We start from the raw sequence: 26,313 nt of genomic DNA on the forward strand, positions 1-26,313 counted from the left end.
TGAATGAGACTATTGTCTCCAAGAATCCAGCAAACAATGTTGGATACAAAGATTCTTTTACAGGTTCACAAGAACGATGACATAATGGGGGGAAGCACCTGGAATGGGGATGATATAATGGGGGGAGGCAAGAGAGAGAGAGGCACCTGATATTCTAATTAATTGGGATGAGGAGAGGAACCTGATACTCTAATGATGCCTTGTCTTGTCTTATCTAAAGATATAAGATCTTTATCCTATCAAACATTCTGATGATTAAGAGGGAAGGGTGATGTAGTAGGATTACAATTAGGAACTGAAGCAGAACAATTAGGGAAAGTGAGGCAGGACAATTAGAGAAACTAAGGCGGGACAGTAAAAGGGAACTGTGGCACAACATTCTGAGGACAGTTGCAAAACCAATGGCCCTGGTCATGGAACCTCCCCGCTCACCATGATTCCTAGATATGTTAGCTGCTAAAAATTGAGCCTGTTCTCTGTTCCTTGCCCAAGCCCTACAGTCTTGATCCTTTGCCACTTGTACCCTTTTATTAAAAACTCCAAAAGCTGTTTCCAACAACTATGTCTTGGGAGTTTGAGGACCCATGGCTAACTTCTGCAGCTTCTTCCAAGAATGACTGGGGCAGACTAATAAAATGCATGCTGAGGACAGTGTCCTTCCAGAGAAGTGGGGTCCCAATTAGTGCATTTCTTTAGAGCCTCTAAAAGGCACCCCTGAAAGATGGCAGGATTTTCCTCAGCTCTTTGGGTAACTTCCTTAAGTTTTCCATAATTAGCCTGCTTCTTAATTCCCTTCTTCATATGTCCAATGAGGCAGATTAGAAAATGATCCCTTTTCTCTTTATCTCAGTTTCTCTCCTGGTAATCCTGATGCTGGTGTGGTCCCTTTAAGAATCGACTTCCCCAATCTTCCCTAGTTAATGTAATTACCTTTTGATTCACAAATCCTGATCCCTTTGAATTCCGATCTGAGCCAATTTTGGGGCTACCCCCATAGGCCCCTCGAGCTAAATCTCCCATTGTAAAAGGGAGACACTGGGACCCCTTCTTTGCAGAGATTCCAAACATGGTAGCCATGTCAGGACCCTCTGTCCACTGGACCCTCTTGTCTAGTGCTCTCCTAATCTCTACCTTCACCTATCTCCTTACTTCCAAATCCCATAATAAACCTCTTTGATCAATCTAGTTTTTTGGGCAGATAAATGCTTTTATTGGGGACTCATGCCGCTACTAGACCTCATTTACCACTGTATCCTTGCGCTGAATCCAATGGGGTTGCTTGCAGGGGAGCTCTGTTTGACCCCCCTGTATCCTAAACCTGCCACTAGACCTCAATTAAACCCTAATTTCATTTAGGTACCCCAAATCTAGACTTCATCAATCCTACGAGTGGTCTGCAACTGAGACAGCAATAGCCCTAGGAGTATCTACCAGAGGAAGAGGAGGAGGAAGACACCAAACTTGTGAGTTAGATACAAGATTCTTTTTTCCCTCTACATGGTGAAGTAAAGGAGATAATATTAATATCTCCTTGTTGGTTTTAAAGCCCTCAATATATCTAGTAGGGTTCTCAGAGTAATAGCCAAGTCTTTCCTTAATCTGGGAAAGGTCTGATATTGACAGAGGCACAAGCACCCTGTGTTCCACCCCAAGAGTCTGCTATTTCTCTCAATGGGCAGAGTGTAGGAAGGGTGACTGAATCAGGTTCCCGAGGGAGAGAAAAAGGGATCCCACTCCTTGTATGGGAGGAATTGGGGGGATGGGGCTAAAGTTTCAGAATCCACATGAAAAGGCGAGGGTCCAGGGGATCTATGGGAAGGGGACTGAATTGAATAAATATTGCCAGATATAAATCCAGATCTTGATAAGTGACTCTTCAAGTCATGATTATGCTAATTTTATGCCTTAGAGGTAGATTTCAGGAGTGGTCTTAGAAGTGGAGTTGCATCCCATTATTGAATTCTATGGCTTAGATTATCTCAGAAACTTTGTTATTTACTGACCAGCAGATTGTTATGAAAGTCAGCATTGTTTGTGGAACTATTTCACTCCCAAGACCACATCGATGGCCTTGGGGTTATTGCTATATCCTCCCTAAGGGCTACATCAACAGCACATACTTCTTCACAGTACTGATGAATGCATCAGTTATAACCTTTTCACCACCAAAAGCAGTAACTTTTTAGTTCCCCTCTCTTTTCCTCACCTGATTACCTGCAGACTCTTCCCTTTTTATAAAATGACCAAGTTCATCTTACTCTCAGTGCTGGCTCTCAAGTTTGGCTCAAGCATCCAGTGCGCTCTACCCTGTTCACTTTCCCCCTTCCATGTACTTTCTCACTCTGTAATTTAGTTCCACAACAAAAATCAAAACCATTCATTCACTTTTAGACAAAGTGCCAAGAGGCTGTGCCCACAATGCCCAGAGCCTGCATTTCCACTTTTTACCACCATCATCAGACTTTACCCACCTCTTTTGTTTACAGTTAGAAGTCTCTTATGGGTCTCTCTATGTCACTTTGTGGCTCTTGCTATGTCAGCTGCCAAATTCGTACATTTCTATTGCCTGGAATGTTAAAGAAAATCTCTTCAGATACGGTTTTCTAAGAAAGTTTTGAATGAATGCCTTTTTAATATCGAGTATCAATTTTTCTTTTCCATTTATAAACTCAGATTGCAAGATAGTGGGGGCTAAGCTCCTAAATTCAACCACTGTGTGTTGTGGGAATTTGCAATTTTACAGTTTTGGGCTTTATTTTTATTTGTATTCTTTTGTTTTCATTTTCTATTTTCAGATGTTCTGGGCAGTTTCCTTTGAATTATTTCTTGCATTATGGTGTTCAGATTTTTTTGACTTGTCATAGAATTTTCTACATTTCCTGAGATCAATGATTTGATTGAATAGGAAGCACCTTTTCTTTTAATGTTACTGTTTTCTTAACTGTGCAGTAGATTGTCCTTCTCTTTAGTTTATTTACATTTCCTATCAGTTGTCCTCCTTTGTTTGATAAGCTTAGCAAGCATTGTTAACTTTTTCTACTGTGCCAATTGTTTTTGCTCTGCAAGCCAAAATTATGCTTATTTTGAACCACTTAGGAACAGTATGTTTCAAGTTCTTGAATTCTTTGGTGTCCTTTTAAGTTGATTCATGACCCCATGTGGGGTCTCATAATTGTGAGGATCACATTATGATTATCAGTAAATATTTGATTTATATACCTATTTTATATACGAATATACCTGAAGTCATAAAAATTTAAGTGAAAAGGTCATGAAGTGGAAAAAGTTTAAGAATCCCTGTTCTATTCAATTGTTGAGTCATTTTCCTTTGTCTTGAAACATTTATCCACAGATACTTGGACTTATATACTGGATTTTGGAGGCCAAAATCTTTTCTGTGATTAATGTTTTTCACTATTATTTACTTATATTCAGATTCTTTGTGTTTTCTTTCTCCTGAGATCTTTGGTAATTTCAGTCTCTCCATTCCACTTCCTCCTCCCAATTTTCCCCTATTGCTCACATTTTTTCTTAAACGAAAAATTTTATTTATTTTTTCCCCCAGAGGATTGATCTTTATCTTTTTTAAAAAAATTTTTAATAGCTTTTTATTTACAAGTTATATGCATGGGTATTTTTACAGCATTGACAATTGCCAAACCTTTCCTTCCAATTTTCCCCTCCTTCCCCCCATCCCCTCCCCTAGATGGCAGGATGACCAATATATGGTAAATGTGTTAAAAGTATAAATTAAATACAAAATAAGTATGCATGTTCAAACCGTTATTTTGCTGTACAAAAAGAATCGAATTCTGAAATATTATACAATTGACCTGTGAAGGAAATCAAAAATGCAGGCAGGCAAAAATATAGGGATTCTATGTAATGGTTCTTAGTCATCTTCCGGAGTTCCTTTTCTGGGTGTAGCTGGTTCAGTTCATTACTGCTCTATTGGAGCTGATTTGGTTCATCTCATTGCTGAGGATGGCCAGGACCATCAGAACTGATCATCATATAGTATTGTTGTTGAAGTATATAATGATCCCCTGGTGCTGCTCATTTCACTCAGCATCAGTTCATGGAAGGCCTTCCTGAAATCCTCCTGCTGGTCATTTCTTACAGAATAATAATATTCCAAAATATTCACATACCACAATTATTCAGCCATTTTCCAATTGATGGGCCTCCACTCAGTTTCTAGTTTCTGTTTGCTCACATTTTGTCCATCTGATGGTGGTTCCCTTTGGAGCTGGGTCCTAAAGCACCTTAATGTTCTCAAATGTAGGTTATAATTCATGATTCACAAGCCTAAGTCTCTGTGTCAAGAAGAGTCACTTATCAAGATCTGGATTTATGTCTGGCAATGTTTATTCAATTCAGTATCCTTCCTATAGATCCCCTGGACCCTTGTCTTTTGAGCTGGATTCTGAAACCTTACTCCCCCCCCACCCCCCTTCCTCCCATACAAGGAGTGGGATCCCTTTTTCTCTCCCTCAGGATCCTGAGTCTTTCCTGGTTCTGCTTACTTCACTTTGCATCAGTTCAGGTAAATCTTTTTATTTTTTGGTTGTCAGATAAGATCCTGAATGTGTGTGGTGGACAAGAGGGAAACTGAAGAATTGATAAAATTGATCCCTAGGCTCAGGCAGGGAGAAGGCTCTGGTCCCACTTTCTGTGGAGATTGTTCAGTCAGTAAATCCAACTTATGTCAACAGGCTAGATATGAGGTGAAAGTGATTTTAATAAGCATTTCTCTTGTTAGTGATTTCAAGTATTCTTCCATATGATCATTAAGTTCCAATACATCTATTTATTTTCAATTTTATGGAATATTGCTATACATCTCTGACATTTAGCCTTAGACAAAATATGTCAGTGTCCACACTTGAAATAAGGTCCCATACACAGTCTCCAACTTCTCAGTTAACAGTGTAATGTTGGAGAAGCTGAGCAAGAAAGAAATTAGAAACCAATTTAATAGTTTATTAAATGGAGAAATATACTGGGACCAAATGGATCTTGGTCCCATCTCAAAGAATCCAGCATTGAGCATTAGACAGCAAGTCTCTTTTATAGGATAACAAGAACAATGACATAATGGGGGAGGTACCTGGATGGAGATAACTTAATGGGGGGAGGCACCTAGGATGACACAATGGAGAGAGGTACTGGAAAGGTTACTGATATTCTAATGATGTCTAAAATAGATAAATCTTTATCCTGTCAAACATTAAGAAGGAATAATTATAACCTAAAGATATAAAATCTTTATCTCATTAACCATTTAAGAGGGAATGATTATAGCCTGGGGTTTTGGGACAGAGCAACTGAGGTAGACCTTTATCTCATCAAACATTAAGAGGGAAAGGTTATAACCTGAGGCAGAGTAACTAAATAGGACAATTAGGGAAATTGGGTCAGAACATCAAAGGGAATGAGGTACAACAATAGCATTCTTCAAAGTGAAATAAAATTTCCTTTTTTTAAATAAAATTAAAATTTCATTGCTGTACAAAATTTTAATCTGCTTTGACGCACAAAACACTCCCTTTGTTCTCTCCAGCCCCCCAAAAATTCACAAATATTTGAATTATACTACTCAGAACTGGTTCTCAAATATCACATATTATAGTCAACTTCTAGAATCACCCTGAAGTCAATTTAGCTTGGTAAAACTAATCTACTTGCCTTGGATTGCATGCAAGTGGTAAAGATATATTCAGTCTCTATGATGAACCATTGAAGTAGGACTCTTAATGAAGAGATAATATAATACTATACATGAAAAGATCTGAAGAAAACAAAGAAATAACACCAGAGGGACCCAAATCCAGTATTTTTTCTAAATACTTTATTTTATAACAATCCTCTTGTAAAAAGAAAAGAATTTAAAAATAACAAGTAAATTCAAAAATTTTGAAAACTGCAATTATGAGCAAAAGATCTATGACATGCCATCTTTGGAATTATCTTCCACAAATTTTTTCTTCCATAAAAGAAAAACTAAAATTTCCTCACAGTTCTGGTATGTCCCTTTGCAGGACAATATATGGCAGCTAAATAGTATGAACAGAGAAGTTCTAGAAGGCAATCTCATCACTAAAGAAAATAAAGTACATTTATATATGTTAATTTTTTTTTGCACATCTTCCCCTTGAAATCACTACATAAATACAAAGTCTACATACAAAAATCACTACTGCTGAATAATGTTGCTGACAATTTATTTGACAATAAAGATTAAATGAATATGTAGATTATTTCGAGACCAGTGATTCCCCATTCATCAAATGGAAATTTATACATTTAAAAATAAACCTCTTCAGATGAATAATACTAAGATCTGATTTATCACAAAGATTACAAATAAAGGCGCAAAAAAAAATGATATAATGATAATAAATAAAAAGGCAAAACTTGCTTCAAATACCCAAAACATGATCACATTCAAAAAATCTAAAAAAATAAAGATAAAAATGGATAGCAGGTACTAAATTTGAAGGAGATGTGCAGTATTTTTTTTTTTTTTTAAATCAATACATTTTGATGTCCTGGACAATTGGCAAAGTTAATACTGCCTGTGTAAATCACTTAAAAGCTAACTTTTAAGCAAAATAAATTTCATTTCTTTAGAAAAGCCACCATCTGGCCTCATAATAAAGGGCCTAAAACTAACAAATGTGGCTAAATTATTAGTTGTTTTCAGTCTACTTCCCATACTCACAAAGAAGGGAACCAAACCATACTTTTCATTCTCCAAGTCACCTTGTATAGACATTTCTCAATATAACTAATTATCAGTTGACAACTCATGAGGGGGCAGAATTCCCTATGGAGACCAAGAAGAATATAGGAAACCACCAGTATTGTAAGAATACATTTTTTTGAAAAGTGAGGATATAAAGAGGAATTAAAGATATTGCCAGCCAGCGTACAAAATTGCTCAAAGAGAAAGTACTTCCATATTGATTTATGTATTTATGGCATGGTGACCAAAAATACCATGTGAAGCTTTTGGAGATGAACTACTAAATCTCCCAATCCCATTCCACCCACCTCATGCCTCCAAAACAAATAAAAAAAAAAAACCACATCTGGGGTGGGGGGGCAAGGAGAATCCCCCTACTTCCACTTAATGACAATAATGGGAATAGTAAAAGGAGGTAGCATGTTAAAGAGAAAGGGAAAAAAATTACTTGGAGGAGGAAGTACTTCCACTGAAATGGAGCCTTCTACCATCATCCAAATCATAACATAATTAATTATATAATTATAACACAATTCTTTTTCAGATGATTTTATTTCCCAATGAGAAAATTAATGATTAAAAAAAGCAACACCAATTCTTACAAGGCTCTAGATTTTGCTAATCTGAAGTGGAAGTGGCTATTGGAAGTATTATAGATTATTAAGACAAACTTAACCAATGGGGTCATGTAGTGTCTGGAACAAAGAACGGTGAAGAGGAGAAAGGGTATGTTGGAAGACAAGGAGGAGGAAAGTGAAAACACATATTAAGCTTTATATTTATTCTCCTTAACCTAATATTTCAACTCATATTTATTATCATCTAGAGCTACAAAAAGGAAAAATCCAAAGCAAACAAACTCTAAATAAATAATATAGTATTTTAAAATTAAGTTTGGTCAATAAAGGCTCAATAAATATATCCACTGAGTGGGGAAAATTCTCAGAAAGAAAAAGACAAATACAAAAACAAAACAAAACCCTTATCAAGAAAACCCTTCATTATAAAAATCAGGCCAATTTCATTGGACCCACTTTTCCCCTGACAGATACATAGCCTTAGCTGTCAAAAATATAACCTTTTTTCACTCTTTTTTGGGGACGTAAGGGGGAAGAAATGAATTAATTCATTCTTTAAAAAGTTTACATTTAATCATAATACTAAACCCGTATTGGTGAATAGGAAATCTATATATAATTACTAAATACCCTAGAACAGTGTTGTCAAACTCAAAGAGAAACATCCCTCCCAGTCACTAATTGAACCAGAAAATCACACATTAATATTTTCTATGTTGAACTATATTTTAAATTTATTTTTGATAAACTTCTTAATTATATTTTAATCAGGTTCAAGATGTGAGTTTGACATTTTTGCCCTAAGAGTATCTCGATGAGTGTGTTAAAATTAAAGTCCTTCTATTCCTAAAATCAGACATTTTCCAGGTTGAGTGGTATGGGAAAAAACCAAGCCACCAACCTAATGATGGCCAAAATATGTCTCAATATCTCAGTTACCTCTATCTGTGTGCCCTCTCTTGCCTATTTCTAGTTTGTGTGTACACACACACACACACACACACACACACACACACACACACCCCTCTCTCACTCTCTGTGGCTACCATCTTTTCAGTAGAACTGAGAATATACTTTATAAAGTGGGTTTTGTTCAACAGAGTTTATGTTAAAATATCAAATTCTTTCACATTTTAAATTTTCTCCAGAAGGGCAGAAAAATTGAAGGCTTCTTTTCTAAGTAAAATATTCCTCCTCTTCCTACAAAAAGAAAAACAAAAATAAAGAGACATCCAGCAAAAACTATAGTACCTAAAGAAGATTTTGTTGCTTTTTCTTTTTCTCTTGGAAAATTCAATTTATCTCACTGTCAAGGGTGTACTGCTTGCTTCTTACCGTGTATCAGAATATCACATAATTGAAAGGTTTACTTTTATAAACTAGTCTTTTAATTGTCTGCTTAAGTATAAATTTTGCCTTCGGGATTTGAAGCATGCAATGAAAAAAGTGCATCTGATTTTTAAAATATCCTTTAAATTCCTATATACAATTGTAACAGCAAAAGACTGTGAATATTAATTAACAGGACTCAGCACATTTTATATAATACATAAAAAGGGATCCACGAGTAATTCTCTCATAGGTGCAGTATGTATTGCAGTAAGAACCTGAATCATACATTGCTCACAAACTGTGCACATAAAACTATGTAAATCGATCAACCTTATAAAGAATAAATGAATTTTCAACATAAAACACCCCACCCCCCACCCCCAGAAAGTGCAAGGCCACTGAAAAAGAAAAAATAAAAGCTCTTTCATCACCTGTGAAGTAGTCTACATGGACTTGAGCTCACAAAGAGCTCATACACCAACGTGACGTGCATAGATCAGAACATAACGATGAAGAACAAAACTCAACATCCTAAAGTTGTATTTTTCTCCTCTGCTTCCTGAATAGAGGGTATATGTAGCTAAATGATCCCAGATGTGCTGCTACTCTTTACTCAACCTCCAAAATGGTGAATACACACAATGCCATAAAATTGCAACCTGACAATTATTGCTTATTTACAACTAGTTTTGATGATGTATTTTTAAAAGGATCAGAACTAAGCTTTGCCACAGGACTAAGAGCTCATATTCCTAGTGCTGGGATAGCCTGACATGCTTTTGTAGTCTTTCCTCTGGATTTTTTTAATTCTACAAACTTTTACCCAAGAAAATATGAGGAAGAACAGAATAAAGGCAGTTTAAAGGATTATATTCACATATAGAAATTTATCCTTTCTCATTTGTAACATTTGCAGCCTATACAATCAGTTATCCTGGAAGATTTTTACTATCACTTGACATTTTAGGGTCTCATTAATTTAACTTCAAATAAGTAAGAAATTGCAAAAACTCATATGAAATGAATGGAATGATTCCAGGGAAAGTATGGGCAGGAAAATGTTTCTATTAGAAAGCAAACAAAAAGGAGAATTAGCTTTTAAATATATTATAGTCAAAATAGTGTTTAAATTCTCTAGCTCATAGAAAAATCTGTTTTGGTATCACAGATATATTTGTTCAGCAATACAAGGCCTTTGCCCAAGTTTTCCCATTTGAAGGTTTTAAAAATGAAAAACTGTGCATCATTAGGGCAATGAATTTAGGAGGAAAGGCATAATTTTATATTAATGTAATCAAGTCTGGTTTACTCAAGAGTTTTGGAGCCAAGATGTGCTGGAAAATTTATTAACAAGTAAAATCATCACTGCAATGCTTTCATATCCTCTTGGAACGACAAGAAACAGAATTTGCCCCCAAGAGATTTGAAATTAATTTCCTCCAGAAAGAACAATTCATTGTGATAGAATCTTGAAAATAAAATAACCTGTGACCAAAATAAAACAATGTCACTATAATTAAAAAAACAAAAAAACAAAAACGGATTTCAGTTTTCTTTGAGTTTCAAGTTTCTGGGTGTCTTACAGTTTAATCCCTCATATTTTACCTTTAGTTGAAAAAAATAACAAAAACCCATGAGCTACTAAGCTTGATAGAAATAAAGGCTGGTTCCCTTTTCATTAAGACAGGAAATGCAGAATATAGTTACTCTTATTAGAATGCCTCCATAAATTCTGTCTTTTTTTTTCTCCACAGCTCTGGACTCAGAATAATTCTCTCTATGGCTGTCCCTAAGTAAAAGAAAACCAAAGTAATATTGTTTAAAAAGTTAACTTACAGTATAGAAGATCATATCTCAAATTGTATGAATTAAATGCTAGATTTCATCAAAGTCTTACTTCACAGGGTAGACAGAATGATACCTTAGAATCCTTCACAACTTCTGTTTCTATGTATGGCAGCTGAAACAAATACTTCCCTTTCCTCTTCACAATTAAAAAAATAAATAAAATTGAAAAATAAAGGGACATAAAACATTTCAAACATTATACCAAAATTCATTCTTTAAAAAAAAAAAAAAAATTCAAGGGAAGAATTCTTTGTGTTACTAGTAAGAATGGACTGTGGAAGATTTTGAGATGAGATGTATCTAGTTTCAAAGTTGGAATTGTTTTTTCTTATTATCAAATTATAATTTTTATCTTGCTTGTTTGTTATAAAGCCAGAGAAATGTTTACAGACCACTGACACACAACCAACTTTTCAGGCTATACACATTGCACTTCTGTCCTTGGGAAAGAAAATCACCAACTCTGCAGCTTCTTCATCTCTCTCTTCTCTAGTGTAGACTTACACAGTCCTGCCCAAAGATGTAGGCACAGATTCAGGATTTGGAAGCAGGGTCACATTCCCAATGGAGTTCATTCCACTCTTGAGCTGGGGTCCCAAAAAAGCCAAGGGCCATTCTTTCTGAGGTTTCCAAAGTGCAACAAGGCATTGAGACGCTCTAACCACTGGCTAGAGCGGTTTTGCCATCTGCCGTAGCTGCTTTAAGGCCTGTCTGATGTAGAGGACCAGCTCCATCAGACTGCTATTCAAAACCAGGGCACAGACACTAGCACTAAGCTCTGTAAAAAATTCTGTTAAGAGGAGAAGAAAACAAGAAAAAGAATTAATGAAGTTAGGGTTCCAGAAATATTATGTTAAAGATAGAAAACAGGAATCTCAAACTATCACCACTGAGCTACTCAGAACATGCATGCTTCTCAGTAGGCATTGAACAGAATGCAAGAAGATAATAGTAATAAATAAAATAAAATAATAAATAAGTAACAAATAGCAATAAAAGGAGGATAACTGGGGTCTATCCTATTGTCTGTGAACAGACTATCCACAGCCCACAAACTGGATTTAATTCGAAGTTATATAGATTAAAGAAACCTTTGTTCCACATTCCAAATCATGGCCCTTGCCATAGTGAAAGTTTCTACTCATCTAAAAAAACAAACCCAAAATAGTATATATATAAACACAAATTCATATACATAATTTACTAAGAGTGAAATGAACAGCAAGTGAGTGATCAAATGGATGACTAAGTATGTTCTCTCCATCTATGTCAAAATCCCAGAGTGGTAACTAACTCAACACACGCTACCTTTCCTACAAGTCCACAAGTTGGACTCAGCAGATGATAAAAGCCAGTAACTTTTCTGCCTCTGCTTTATCAACCTGATAGAGAAAATAAAAGTTATAGGAAAAAGCTCTCATATTTTGGTGTTTGTGAAGAGGAATCCTATTCTAGCATTTACTCATTTTGCTGAATAGGACCTGGGGCCAAGAAATGAAGATGCTCTTTAAGCAGTTCTGTCAGGATAAAAAAGGAAGACAAAAGTAATTCAGCAATCTGACTAATAGTCCCTATTTTAATATGTCCCTCTTCCTCTTTTTGTAATGCAGAAAAATGAACAGGTATATACACATTCTCTCTCTCTCACCTGTATTCTTCCTCGCTAGGATATCTGCTTGTTCCCAAAGATCATATGCATTAAGGATATGGGAAGTGATGGTGACATAGGAAGAGGTCATATTTTGAATTACAACAGGGGTGCTGACAGTTGAGCTGACGCCACCATTTCCTGCACTGCCAGCACCTGACCCTGGCTGGGAAACTCCAGAGCTTGCAGGAGAAGGCATAGGAGACAGAGGTGACGGTGTGCTTATATTTCTGGCAAAAAAGAGAAAGAGTCTTGTTACATATCTAGGTGATCAGCTTATAAACTCAGCAAACCACATCTGAATAAACAATCAAAATAGCGAGTAGATGGAAACACAGCAAGTACCATGTAATATCATAATATATTAAAATAAAATTTAAAAGCTGTCCTTGTTCTAAGGGGAAAAAAAAAACCAAACCAAAAAGTCTCTTGCCTCCAAAACAAAAAAAAAGATCATTTTCTTCCCTATAAAGAAGCAACCTTCTGGAGCGAAGTAGATGTAAAGATGCAGGGGTACTTTGCATAACAATGGCTATCTACCCTCATGGAAAAATGTTCCAAATGGATAAGAACTTGGCAGGTGACATGGTTCAGTGGTTAGGAAGTCAGCCTCTTAATCAGAGACAGGTTTCACCTCTGATACCATATTACTGTTTGTGTGGCAATGGGCAAGTCACGTAACCAATTAAGGAGCAGAAACAACTCTCCAAAGCTGAAGTGCAAAATATTTGGAAATCTACAATTTCCATAGAGGATGAAACCATAAGATTGAAACCTGCAAAAGTTTTGTCCCTGACTTTAGATTTAGTAGCACTTTCTCTCAAGGACTCTTATAAATGAGATTAAAAAAAAAAAACCAAAAAAAAAAAAAAACAGTTGCACAAATATGAGGCAGAACAAGCTACTTCCTTTTTTGATCAGTAATTTCATCCTTAGGACAAAATGTTAGAATCAGGGAAAGTTATTGTTAAAAAAGTGAAAATAGAGCTGGGAGTCAGGGCTACATTATTATCACAGCTCAGGCCCTAATAAGCAGCTAGGAACCATGGGTAAGACACTGAACCACTGAATTTCAATTTTTTTTTTTATCAAAAAAAAAAAAAAAATGGGTCATGTATACTTATTGTGTATCTAAGTTATATTTTAATATATTTAACATCTACTGGTCATCCTGCCATCTAGGGGAAGGGGTGGGGGGGGTAAGAGGTGAAAAATTGGAACAAGAGGTTTGGCAATTGTTAATGCCGTAAAATTACCCATGTATATATCCTGTAAATAAAAGGCTATTAAAAAAAAAAAAAAATGGAATGAATAACTACACAGAGAGAGAGAGAGAGACACATAAGTACATATAGATATGTTATATATCTGACATTAGTATATATTAATGATATGTAGTTATAGATTACATACGGGTATATGATCTAAATCTGTTATAATCCAACATATCTATATCAAATGTATAAATTATCTATATTAAAATATAGGTTAATCTAGAGATATATTATGTAATCTATATATAGATTACATATCTAATCTGTATATAATCCACATCTATCATTCATCTATCTGATTCCTTCCAACTATAAAATTCAATGTAATGTATTCTTCCTGAACATTTTTTACAAAACCATGAATTTTATAAAGAAAATAATGACTTAAGTTCAAGTGACAGATAAGTATGAACAGAATCTTATAATTTTTTAATTTAAAAAGTAAAAGTTAAGGCTAGATGTTTATGTTTGTATGTATAAAATATGTGACCAGGTAGTAAATGTAAAGATCAGTTTTACAGATTTTAATGAGATTTGCAATTACCTTGAGATACCTGAAGAAGCTGCCTGTGCCGCTCTGAATGAACTCTGCAATAAAGAAGGGGAAGTTTATGATCTCCAAGCATTATCATCAAACTCTATTAAATTTAGATCTCCTAGTATTGGGAAAAAAATATCAAAAAGAAGAAGAGAAAGATAAGTTGCAATATACCTTAAAATGTTCATTAAGGGTCCGAGAATACTTTATTGCAGTGTCTTTCTTACAACGAAACATTGCCATGTAAAGAATGGACTGACAACGCATGCTACATATAAAAAGAAAATAGAAATGAGCTGACTAATGAAATTTAAAAATAGATCAAGACCACAGAATGCAAGATCAAGATAAATGGTCACTTATAAAATAATAAAAACATATATGTATAATTCTTTTGGAAAATAAAATACTAGAGAGGAAACATATCTTAGAGAAAAAATGTATATACACATATTGGTCTCCTAGGGATATCACAAAAAAGGAAAATTTATTGAAATAGCAAATATTTAAATATGTATCTAATGAGATTTATAAAAATATAGAGGGAATATTCATTGAACATATTACAAATTATGAAATGCAAAGTATAAACCATTTGGTTATCAATCAGTTTATAAAATTTGACCATGTCCCAAAAGCATTTTAATGTTTAAGCACTTAATTTGATTTAACCCTTTTAGATTAATTCATCATCCCAATACTTCCCTTTATAATACATTATATATTTTGAAGAAAAAAATTTTTAAAATTTTCTTTATATAACAGGTCTTCAAATGATGCAAAAATAAATTCTAAGCAACACATGGAATAAAAAAGGTACACACCATAAAACAATGAAAATTTTTTCTTGTGTAGATGGTGGAGAATCTGGAAAGGATTTTAATGACAGTATGAATCTGTAAAGAAGCAGAGAAACATACCCAGTGAGTTAGGAAACCAAACACAAATCTCATTATATTAAATTTTCCTGGAGCCAAACATTGAAGGCAGGTTGAAGGAAAAGCAACAAAAATGATGATCCATGGAGTCAAATATTGACCCAGCTTTTGGTAAAGGTAAAAACCATGATCTCCAAATATGAGGTTCTGAGGAAAGATGGACAGGGATTGGGGGGGGGGGGGGGAAAGAAAGGGTAGAGGTGAAGCAGAGAGAAAGAAGGGAAAAGGAATAAGCATTCATATAGTGCCCACTATATGCCAGTCACTGTGCTAAGCAACAAGTATTATTTCATTTGACCATCACAACAATGCAGCAAGACAGCTACTTTTAATGAGAAAACTCAGGCAAACAGGTTATATATCTTACTGAGGGCCACACACTTAATTGTTTATTAGGAAGTGTATGAAACTAGGGATTTGAACTCAGGCCTTCCTGATTCTAAGTATAATGGTCTAGCCACTATACCACCTTGATGCCTGTGGAGGAGAAAGGTCAAATAAAGCAGGTATACCCCAAGCACCATCATTTTATATAAATGTAAAGAAATCGCTTAAGACTTTTCTTACAAGGCACTGATATATTGTGTTTCCAAAGTATCTAGACACTATTTTATTTACAAGGCACTGATATATTGTGTTTCCAAAGTATCTAGACACTATTTTGATAAATAAAAAGCTTTAAAATGTTATGAAATTCAGTTTTTTTGCCAGCATATATAAAATATTTTAAATCATAATAGTACAGGTAATACAATATGGCAGTCTATGCCACTTTTATATATGTTAAAGTCTTCACGATCTTAGGTGCTTAATAAGTGTTGCTTGATTGAAAAACTAATGGTTTAAGTCATTCAAAAAGCTGAATGAGGAAATATTTCACTTCGACTGCTTGAGATAGTAATTCAATCCAATGTTCAAGAATTCCTGTATTATAGAATTTCCCTCCAGAAAGGTGAAAAAACAGATAATAAAAAGTAGAACGTAGAATTAGAAGTAAGAAAGGAATGAAGAAAACTAGACTTGGTTAACTCATAGTAAGAGGCAGCATTTCATAGAACAGTTATCCAAACTATCCATTACTTTTTGCATATACCGGTGGTATTTCCTTTCCTTGAGCACTTAAGTTCAAGTATTATGTAAAAGATTCTTAAACTAAGATACCAGGGAAAGTCATGTTTTAATAGAAAATACTTTTATTTTTTCTTTAGAAAAAATTTTCAATAGTATTCTATTTTTCCAAATTAAGTATATAGTTTTCAATTCATTTTTGTTAAGACTTTAAGTCTGATATAGGTTAAATATATGCAATTTTTAAAAATACATTTCCATATTTGTCAAATTATACAAGAAAAATCAGACCGAAAGGGAAAAAAAACACAAGAAAGGAAATACTATGCTTCAATCCACATTCAGGCCCCATTGTTCTCTCTTAGGATATGGATGGAATTTTTCATTCCATGTCTATTGAAATTATCTTGAACCACCATTGTAAAAAAATTTCAAAAGAAATATGTTAAAGTAAACATAAGGAAGAGGAGAGGAAGAATGTACCAAAGTCACTATACTTACTTAATGAAATCTACAGTGTCTGAAAACATGGAGTAAACTGACTTGGATGTTGGATTTTCAGACTCTAAAGCAATTCCACATTCAATAAAGGACAGGACAGCATCCAAGTACTTAAATGCTTTTCCAACCTTGTCTGACTGTAGGGAAACAAAAAACAACACAATCATTGTTAGGCTGAAAAGAGACTGACTTTTTATGCTATGTCAATGAAATGATCAACTACTTTACACAACTTGATAAAATAATAACAACAAATTTATTTGGAAAATAAAAGATCTAGAATATCATGGGGAAAACAATGTGAATGAACTATGGAAAAACACATCCAAACGTGTATGTCAGAAAGGAACAGTCATCAAAATGAGGACACAAAATGGAGGTAGAAAGCCTCTATTAGTCATCTCCTGAAAGAAACCTTAAAGTGAAAATTCAGAAAAATCATAACCTGAACTCCAAGCGTCAAAGTTATAGAAAATATAGTACAAGCAGTCATAAAAAAGAATTTCAGAATAATGATGAGTCACAATCACACATAATTTAGCAGCCTCTACTTTAAAGGACTTAAACTCAGAATATATCAGAAGGAAAAGGATAGGGGTTTAAGGTCAAGAAGGTTTGCCCACTAAAACTGAATATGATGTTATAAGGGGAAATGGAGACTATTAATAAACTAGAGAATTTCCTTATTAAGAGAGTTGTGTAGAAATTTTGAAGTTCAAACACAGAAAGGAAGAAAAGCACAAAAAAGGTAAACATGAATGAACAAAGATAAATTCCTGCAACCAAATATGTGGAGATGATACATGTCCCCATAGAACTTTATCATCAGAAGTCATAAGAAGTACAATTAAACAAAGTCTAGGAATAGTTCTGTCAAATGTTGCTGATCTTAAGAAAAAGAGAGATATACCGAGATGAAGAGAAATCAAGTTAATGGGAAATTATCTCACAGACTCAGAGTGTAAAAGTAAACATCCACACAAATGAGGAGGGTTTGAGGGGAGTGGATCACACTTGAATCTCATTATCATTTTAACTGATCAAAAGAACACATACACACAGTTGGATATAGAAATACAGTTGCTTCAAAAAGAAAAAAATTGGGAAGAGGAATTAGAGGGAAGTAAGATGAAGAAAGGGATTAGTATTAAGAAATTAAATATGTATAAAAATATTTATAGCTTTTATTTAAGGTAGAACTTGAGGTGTCCATAGATTAAGAAATTAACGAATAGGTTATAATAGATAAATACTGACAGAATGCTATCATGCTAAATTCATATCACTGTATTGTTTAACCACAATTTCAGTAACTGAATCATGCTATATACATTATGATAGAGAGGTAAAGGATCTAGAGTGCAGAATAAGACAATTATTCTTTTGGACACGACCTGTATGGAAATTTGTTTTGACTATATTTGTAATGGCTTTTCTTTTCCTTATGTTCGTAATTGAGGAAGAATTGCAGGTAGGCAGGTGGTAAGATAGAATTTGGATAATTAAAAAAAATTAAAATTTAAAAATCCAAATATTGAAAAAAATGGAAGAAAATCTAATATAAAAAACAACTGACATAGGAAACAATTTAAGGAGAAATCCATATCTGTACTTTTCATATTTAAGTGTTTCAAAAAAAAAATTAATTGAGGGGGAAAAAAACTAAAATTCTACTACAGAAATCTGTTTTTATTATATTCTCTTAGAAATTATTAGAAACTAGTTGTGTTCATGTAAAATTCTGACCATACCAACTTAAAAAAAAAAAAAAAAAAAAAAAAAGAGTTCCAACTTAGAGGAATACTTTTAAGATGACATGATTATTTCACGTGCATAATTAAATGTCTGGTTTTTAATGATTAATAATCTCAATCATTAAGCACTCGAAAAGTCATGATTAAAAAAAAAGGACTCCTAAATTAATTTATCATAAATCACTCATAAATGAAAACTGCCAAGATCTATTAGAACCAGAGGCAAGGTAATGGCAGAAACAGACTACTAACTAACTCCTTGGGGAGAGGGGGAAAAGACAAAAGGAAAATCCCAAAGAATGTGAAAGTCAAGACCTAAAACTTCCATAGTAAAGGAAAAAAAAAACACCCCACAAGAATTCAGAAAAAAAGTATTTCCAGTAGTAAGGAACTAGAGCTGGTACTTTCTGTTTTAAGAAGGAGAAAAGTATGGAATACAGTCTTCCAAAAAGTAAAAGATAGTCTTCCAATTCTGCAAATTTAAGGATAATTCTATAGAGGAACAAAAAAGTATTTTATTTTAACAGGAAGAGGAATTTCTAGTGAAAAAAATCAAAACAAGAGTAAGATCTGTGAAATGCAAAAAAAAAAAAAAAAAAAAAAATTTCAGAGAAAACTCGAAAAGTAAATTTATCTGAGCATTTGAAGAGTGGTATGAAAAATATAGTGCTACTAGTTCTAATAAGGGGAAAAAAAATAGGGGTCCCCCTTCAAAAAAAGAGTTTAATGTCCTCAAAGCCTATTGAGAGAATTAAAATCAAAACAGAGGACCCAAGATAAATTAATTTTGTTCTGAGGGTCTTAAGATAAAGGAACAATTTAGTTCAGAAAGTTTTAGTTTTAAATTTTAGTTGAGACGGTAGAAAAAAAGGTGGAATGTCATATTTGAGATCCATCAAAGGAAAATGATCATACAAACATGGAAGAAAATTGGAGCATCAGATGAACCTCACTATCAGAAAAAACACAAACACATTCACACAACTAAAAAGGGAAGCATACACAAAATTGAAATAAATTTTCTGCATTAGCATTGTGCAAAAAAAAAAAAAAGTCATTCTGTATTCTGAATCTTTCACTTCTTTATCAGGAGGAGATGATTAACATATTTCACTATTTGTCCTCTTGAATCATATTTGTTCATTATGATGATTAGAATTCCTGATTCTTTATGATATTGTAGTCATTATTACAAACTTTCATCAGTACACACAAGTCCTCCCAAGGTTTTCTAAATACATCCCCTTCATTCTAATAATACAATAGTATTCTATCATTTTTAGACTATAATTTAAGATATTTCAAAGTTCCCCATTCTTTGCCACTTCAAAAAAAGATATAAAGATTTCTGTGTATCTTTATAGAATTTGTTTTGCTTAGGATTAATTCTTCCTTTATTCTACCCTCCTTTTGATTACCCCATGTTACTTCTCCTTTTCCTTTCCTTTTTCATGTTGAATAAAATGTATTTCTGAGCCCAAATGTGTTTGTATGCATTCTTCTATCCTTTGACTAATTCAGATGAGGTTCAAGTATCAGTCACTTCCTCCTCATACCTTTATCCTTGTTTATACCAATGTACTGAAGCACCTTGCTTCTGTGAGATAATTTTTCCTAACCTTCCTTTCTCATATTCCTCTTTTGCTAACTATCTAACTCTTCTCTTAAAATCATCAAGACAAGAGGATAATTCCTAGTCCTTGTCTAATTAGATTTTTTCTATGATCCCTGATAATTACAGGGCTCAGAGGGTTAATGCATCACCCGCCCTCTATATTAGAATGTAAGCAGTTTATTTCTTTTTGATACAATTATTGTTGTTCATTCATGTTTACCTTTTTATGTTTCTCTGAATTCCTGTGTTTGAACTTCAAAGTTTCTACTTCTGGTCTTTTCAATAGAAAGGTTTGGAAATCTATTTCATTAAAAATCCATTATTGCCCTAAAGCATTATACACAGTTGTGCTGGAGAAATTATGTTTTCATTGTCTATTTATTCTGCCAGATGGCGGATAGTTCAAGATCTAATACTTTGGAATAGAGGTTGATAAATCATGTGTGATCTCAATTGTGCTTCTCAGTTTGTTCTTTCTGGCTCATTGCAATACTTCTTTGACTTGGAAACTCTAAATTCATTTTGGAATTTCATTTAGGAATTCATTTTGGATCACTATTTCTACTTTGCCTTCAAGTTACAAAAATACTGGATAATTTCCTTTCAAGATTTCCTAAAATAGGTATCTAAGCTGATTTTTTCCCCCAGGCATAATATTCAGTTAGTCCAATGCTTCCTAAAATTTCTCTTCCATCTGTTTTCAAAGTTACTTGTGCTTTTACTGAGAAATCATCTATTTTTCTTCTATTTTTTCAGCCTTTCACTTTGCTTTAATATTTTTATTCTCTAATGTGGTCGTTGGATTTTTTCAGAGGTCCATTCTGATTTTTAAGGTGTTGCACGGGCAAGGATTTGTATATAGCTTCTGTCTAACTGTTAAATTACCTTTCAAATTCTTTATTCCATAGCTCTCATTTTTTTCAAAATGTTTTCCTGTAGTGCTCTCGTATAAACACATTTTAAATCTTTTAATTTTAACTCTAGAATTCTTAACTTGAATTTTTGCTTAAGCTTTATTATTCTTTGAAGCTTCACTTATACATGTAATGCAGTTATTCTCCTCTTCAGGGTTTGTCTTGAACTTCACTATCCCTGTAACAATTCTTTAACGTTATATAATCTCAATCTCAAACTTCACTGAAGCAAAGCAAGCCCTTTACATAACTGTCAACAATTCAATTCCACTCACTATAATGGCTTTTTCATAACTTTTCATTTCTCATCACACCTCCTCTATCTCCTTCATTCCACTTTCTCTTATCTGAGAGCTGTGGCTCATGTTTCATTGGAAAATTAAATTTTCTTTTGTCTTCCACATCACTCAGATGCCTTCTTCCGATATCTGTCTTTACCCTCACTTCACATAAAATGGCCATTCTCATTGCCAAGGTGAACTTCTCACACCATCAAATTTTCTTCAGCAACCATCCTCATAACATACTCAACAAACTCTCTGTTGAGTTATCCACCCCTGCTACCACTGTGTTCCCTGTTGTGACTAAAGGATTCATCTTTAAAAAAAAAAAAAAAAAAAATACAAATCATTGCCTCTAACTTTTCACTCTCAACACTCTACAACCTATCTTTCAATTTTATCATTAAACTGAAATTGCTCTCATCAAAACTTTCAATATTATCTCTTAAATCCCAAATATAACTCTCCCCCCATTTCTAATTTTTCTTCACCTCTCTGTAGTCGTTGGCATTGCTGATCACCCTTTTTTCCTTTATACTCACATAATTCTTGGGTTTTTATGATACTGACCACTCCCATTTGAGTCTCCTTAAAAGGAATTTCAAAGTGAGAGTGTCCCCTAAAACTTTGTCTGGGCCCTCTGCTCTTCTCACATTATCTATATTTCACTTGGTAACCTTACCCTAGCTCCCATGGATTCAATTATCATCATTATGCAAATTGTTCATCCTTCATTATTCTTCTGACCTCCTGTCTCAAATCTCTAATGTCTATTTGACATCTCAAACTTAATATCCAGTTTAACGTTAAATTCAAACTGAACTAAACTAAACTAAAAACCAAAACTGAACTTATCTTTCCCCAAAAATCTTCTCCACTTGCTAGCTTCCCTACTAGGCGGTCACTGGAATATTCCAATTATCCAAATTCACAACCATAGCTTTTCATTCCCTCACATTCCTCCACCCTCCCATATCTAACCAATAATACCTTTGTAACAACTTTTGACTTCCAACACTGACCCTCCTAATGCAGGCCTTCATCACCTCATGCCATTGTCATAACCTTCTGGTTTGTCTCCTCCACTGCAGGCTATCTGTCTCTATTCACCTTTCAAACTGATCTTTCCTAAAGCATAGATCTGACCATGTCATCTCCTCATTGAAGAAATTAATAGCTCTTTATTACCTACAGGATCAAATATAAAATTCTGTATTTGTTTTAAGTCCTAGGTCATACAATAGATAGAGTGCTACCAGACCCGAGAGTTAGAAAAACTCATCTTCCTGAATTCAAATCTAGCCACTTTTAATAGCTGTGTAATCCTGGACCTAATCTGCCTCAATTTCCTCACTTGTGAAGGGAGCTGGAAAAGAAAATAGCAAACTACTCTACTGTCTCTGTCTCAAATGGAGTAAGAAGAGTTGGACACAAGTGAAAAATGAGTGAGTCAAAAAAAAAAAAAAAAAAAAAAAAAGAAAAGAAAAGAAAAAGAAAAACTGGATCACTCTTATATAGTCTAATCTCCTTATTTGCACATTGCTGCCTTTCATGCCTTCTTACCAGAAATTGTATACCATTTTGACTCCATAATGACTCATTAATTATACTCATGCCTGAATTTTTCTTACTTCACATCTTAAACTTCCTGGCTTCCCTTAAGTCTCACTTCAAATTCCACCTTAAGCAAAAAGTTTTCTCCAATACTCCTTTATCTATGCCTTCACTCTGTTGATTATTTCCAATTTTTCCTGATTTGTAGATAGTTTATATATAGTCTTACCCATTAGAGTTTGAGCTATTAGAAAGGTAGCTTTTTTAAAGGTGAGGGAGGCTTTTTTTTTTTTTTTTGGGTATCCCCAGTGCTCATTACATTAACCAAAATCACTCCTAGAATAAAACTGCTTCAGGAAACTAATTCTAGTTTTTAGGATGGAAATGACTTGTAAGCTTAGATCCACTGTGGTTTAGAATGTGAAGTTTCCTGTATTGTGTCATGTACATTGTATACAACAGATACCTGTTGAATTGAATTGGATTTATACTCAGATTTACCCTGGGCTCTTTAGACTGAGTTGGTATAGTGATGATCCAGTTTGCACAGTAATTTGAATTTGTACTGAGTCTTTCAGATATTTGAATTTAAATGATTATTAAATGACAAATTACTGGAGAAATCCCTGTCTTCTCCCAAAAATTTGCCTCACCTAGACTATGTATCTCATCTAGGTGGAGTTGTTGCTTCCTCAAATAGAAAACCTAACAAAGAATTTATGATGAATTCCAGTCCATTGTGTTCTACACAGAGAAGTCCAGGGAAATGACAGAACTTTTGTCTAGATTGCCTAAAGCAAGGGATGATTTGGAAGTAAAGGACACAATTAAAGTCCTTTTTCTTCACCCCCTTATTAGAATTGGTCCATCTCTCATTATATTCATTCTCTTTCATTACATGTTGGTGGTACTCTCAGGTACATCCACTCTTCCAAGATCATATAAAGCCAAGGGTCCTCAAACTTTTTAAAGAAGGGGCCAGTTCACTGTCCCTCAGATTGCTGGAAGGCCGGACTATAGTAAAAGCAAAAACTTTGTTTTGTGGGCCTTTAAATAAAGAAACTTCATAGCTCTGGGTGAGGGGGATAAACGTCCTCAGCTGCTGCATCTGGCCCACAGGCTGTAGTTTGAGGACCCCTGATATAAGCATTGTGTGGATTCCATGAGGGGTTTTTGTTATTTAAGTGTCTCTATTAATTATATGCTACCATGATTACCAAAAGGATTAATTACCCAGAAACTATAGCCATTTATACATCACAGAGTAATAAAATTTTGGAGATGCCGATATATATATGATGATGAAAGAAAATATGTGCATATTTTTAAAAAAATCAACAAGGGAATAAAATTTGTCAGTAATTTTAGTTCTAAAATCTATACTTTCCACAAATGCTCATGTAAGGTAGTCTAAAGGAACCTGTTATAATTTTCATAAGAACTTAGGCTAAAAATACTAAAACCTTAAAAACAGGGGGAAAATATGATCAGAAGAGAGGGAAGAGAACACTCACCATTGACTCTGCCTTGTGCTTTAACTTTTTGGCTTCCTTCAGGTGAAAAGCAGCAACTTGTCTGAAAGGGAGAAAAAAAAAACACCACCACAAATGAGTCCACAAAAATCCATAGGATTTAGGTGCACTTTTTGAGATTAACTTAAAAATCCCAAACTACTCAAATTCTTACTTTTCAAGCTTGACTTGATGCTTTGGGGGCTTGGAGTTACCATTTGGCAAAGAAGGCACAGGAAAAAGATCACCTGGAGATGCCTAGAAAAATAAGGCAGTTCAGAATTGAGTATTTCAGTTCAGAGTTCGGAAATCAATCTTCAGAAGTGAAAAATAAAGGTGAAACTAAGCACCATATAAAGTTGACTAAATTCAAGAATTAATTTTTCTGATCACTAAAAAATCCTAGATTATTTATTGATTCTTTTCACTCCTATTAAACCAAAAGACATAACATATAATTTATCAGCATAGCTGCTATTAAAATTTTCTTCCAGTCAGTTATGAATATAGTCATAATTTTGACAGGCCCACATTCAGTTACAAGATTCCACATAGGGTCAGGAACTGCAGTTTAAGAAGATGAGATATAAAAAGGATGAAAATTCTTTTCAGTGTCAAACAGGAAGAGAAAGGGAAGAATCTTGGGAAGATAGCTAAGATCAAAAGCAAAGAGAGCTTAAAAGTCTTCTATCTCAAATACAAGGCAAATACACTAGAGCAAACTAAGTATGAGGACTAATGCATCCAGAGAAATAATTGATAAAAGAACTATGCTGAGAATAATTTTACATACATATACTTATTTGTGACTAATAATAGCCATCTCTAGGGCAAAAAGCGGGGGTGGGGGTGGGGTTAGAGAACAAAAACAAAATTTACATGTTAACTTTGTTAGTATATTTGAAAGAAATAACAAATTATTGAGTAAATTTGAAGTTTCATGTATAATCATCTGTTTTGTTGACTTCGATATGGAAATGCTTTTTTAAATCCATAAATGAAAAAAATTATTTTTTAAATTTTGAGGAAAATTCAGGATAACTGATACAAAAATTATATATATAGTATTCCTGGAATTTCTATTTTGCTGCTCCAGCTCTCCTACAGTCTTCCCCTTGGCTAAATCCCAACATGGTGGGCTGTTGAAATCAACAATGGTAGGCACTGATTTCCCTTTTATGAATTGAGCCCTGGTCCTTTCTGCTGCTCTGGCCTTTTCCCTCCTCCCATAGCCTACTGATTCATTGGCATAGGGTAGTCTGAACTTCAGAAAGCAAAGCAGCCCCGTGGCATAAGAGATATTTACATAGGAATATGGAGGCCAAGGTGAAGTAAAATTAAGACAGAGGAGCCAAAAGTACAAGTATGTTTACAGCTATAAAAGAAAACAGCAGCAAATCAAGGAGAATTAAGTGAAAGTGGAAGAATCCCATCTGCCCCGATTCCCCAGCTCCTACTCTTCTTGGATCAATGTGAAAAAAACTAAATCTTAGTAAGTGTGAAACAAACCTAGAAGACTAGGAATAGGAAAAGTAGAGAAGAATCCAACATTTATGGCCTCTGAGACTGTTGAAATAACAAAGTAATCAGTATTTCACAAACTTTAAAGAGCAAGTCTGGTGCACTTCTAGTGATTCCGCAGAGAACAAGTAATAGGAAAGAGCACAATAGCACTGAATCTTCAGGTGATTAAGTAAAACACAGTAAAAAGCACAGTTCATGATACACATAATCTAAGAATCAGTGGAGTAATTGATATAGGCAAATTCAAGTTGAACAAGAAGACAGTGAATAAAAAATTTAAATAAAAAGTCATCTTCATGGACAAAAACCTTAAGACAAAAACAAAAAATGAATCTAAATTAAAACTCCCTGTGGAAAATCTGAAGGAAATAGAAAAAATCCTGAAAGATTCTTTGATATGACAGTGGAGGTTAATGTCAAACAAAGCTTTCCAGAATGATTCAGAAAGTAATCAGTGAAAAAATATAAGCAGAAGCTAAAAGTTAAGAAAACACCATTTTTCACTAGAGTAAATTATTTAAAAAGGAAAAAAAGAATCAGAATGCAAAAATTCAAAAGTTGAAAGAAAAATAGAGCATTACTAAGGAAAAACAAAGTTCTTACAAAACAAGAACAAGAAATTGTAAAACTTTCAGAAAAAAATTCATGAAAAGAAAAACAATCATATAAAAAGTAGACGGCAAAAGT

The 26,313-nt window shown here is 34.0% G+C and overlaps 1 protein-coding gene across 5 annotated transcripts in view; it reads right to left on the minus strand.

Annotated features, from left to right (window-relative positions):
• Positions 1-7,010: 7,010 nt before the first annotated feature.
• Positions 7,011-26,313, minus strand: part of AFF1 (AF4/FMR2 family member 1) — a 191,043-nt gene continuing 171,740 nt past the window's right edge. For all 5 annotated transcript variants that reach the window (XM_031944200.1, XM_023505763.2, XM_012552040.3 and 2 more), the window contains 8 exons: positions 24,278-24,360; positions 24,106-24,166; positions 16,474-16,610; positions 14,791-14,862; positions 14,141-14,234; positions 13,973-14,016; positions 12,155-12,384; positions 7,011-11,296 (listed from right to left, as the gene is read on the minus strand). In XM_031944200.1, the coding sequence (XP_031800060.1) occupies positions 11,175-11,296; positions 12,155-12,384; positions 13,973-14,016; positions 14,141-14,234; positions 14,791-14,862; positions 16,474-16,610; positions 24,106-24,166; positions 24,278-24,360 (843 nt within the window). In that variant the 3' untranslated portion in view covers positions 7,011-11,174. The remainder of the gene's footprint in view (positions 11,297-12,154; positions 12,385-13,972; positions 14,017-14,140; positions 14,235-14,790; positions 14,863-16,473; positions 16,611-24,105; positions 24,167-24,277; positions 24,361-26,313) is intronic.

This window comes from Sarcophilus harrisii, chromosome 6 (genome assembly GCF_902635505.1).
Source record: "Sarcophilus harrisii chromosome 6, mSarHar1.11, whole genome shotgun sequence".
Lineage (NCBI taxonomy): Eukaryota > Metazoa > Chordata > Mammalia > Dasyuromorphia > Dasyuridae > Sarcophilus > Sarcophilus harrisii.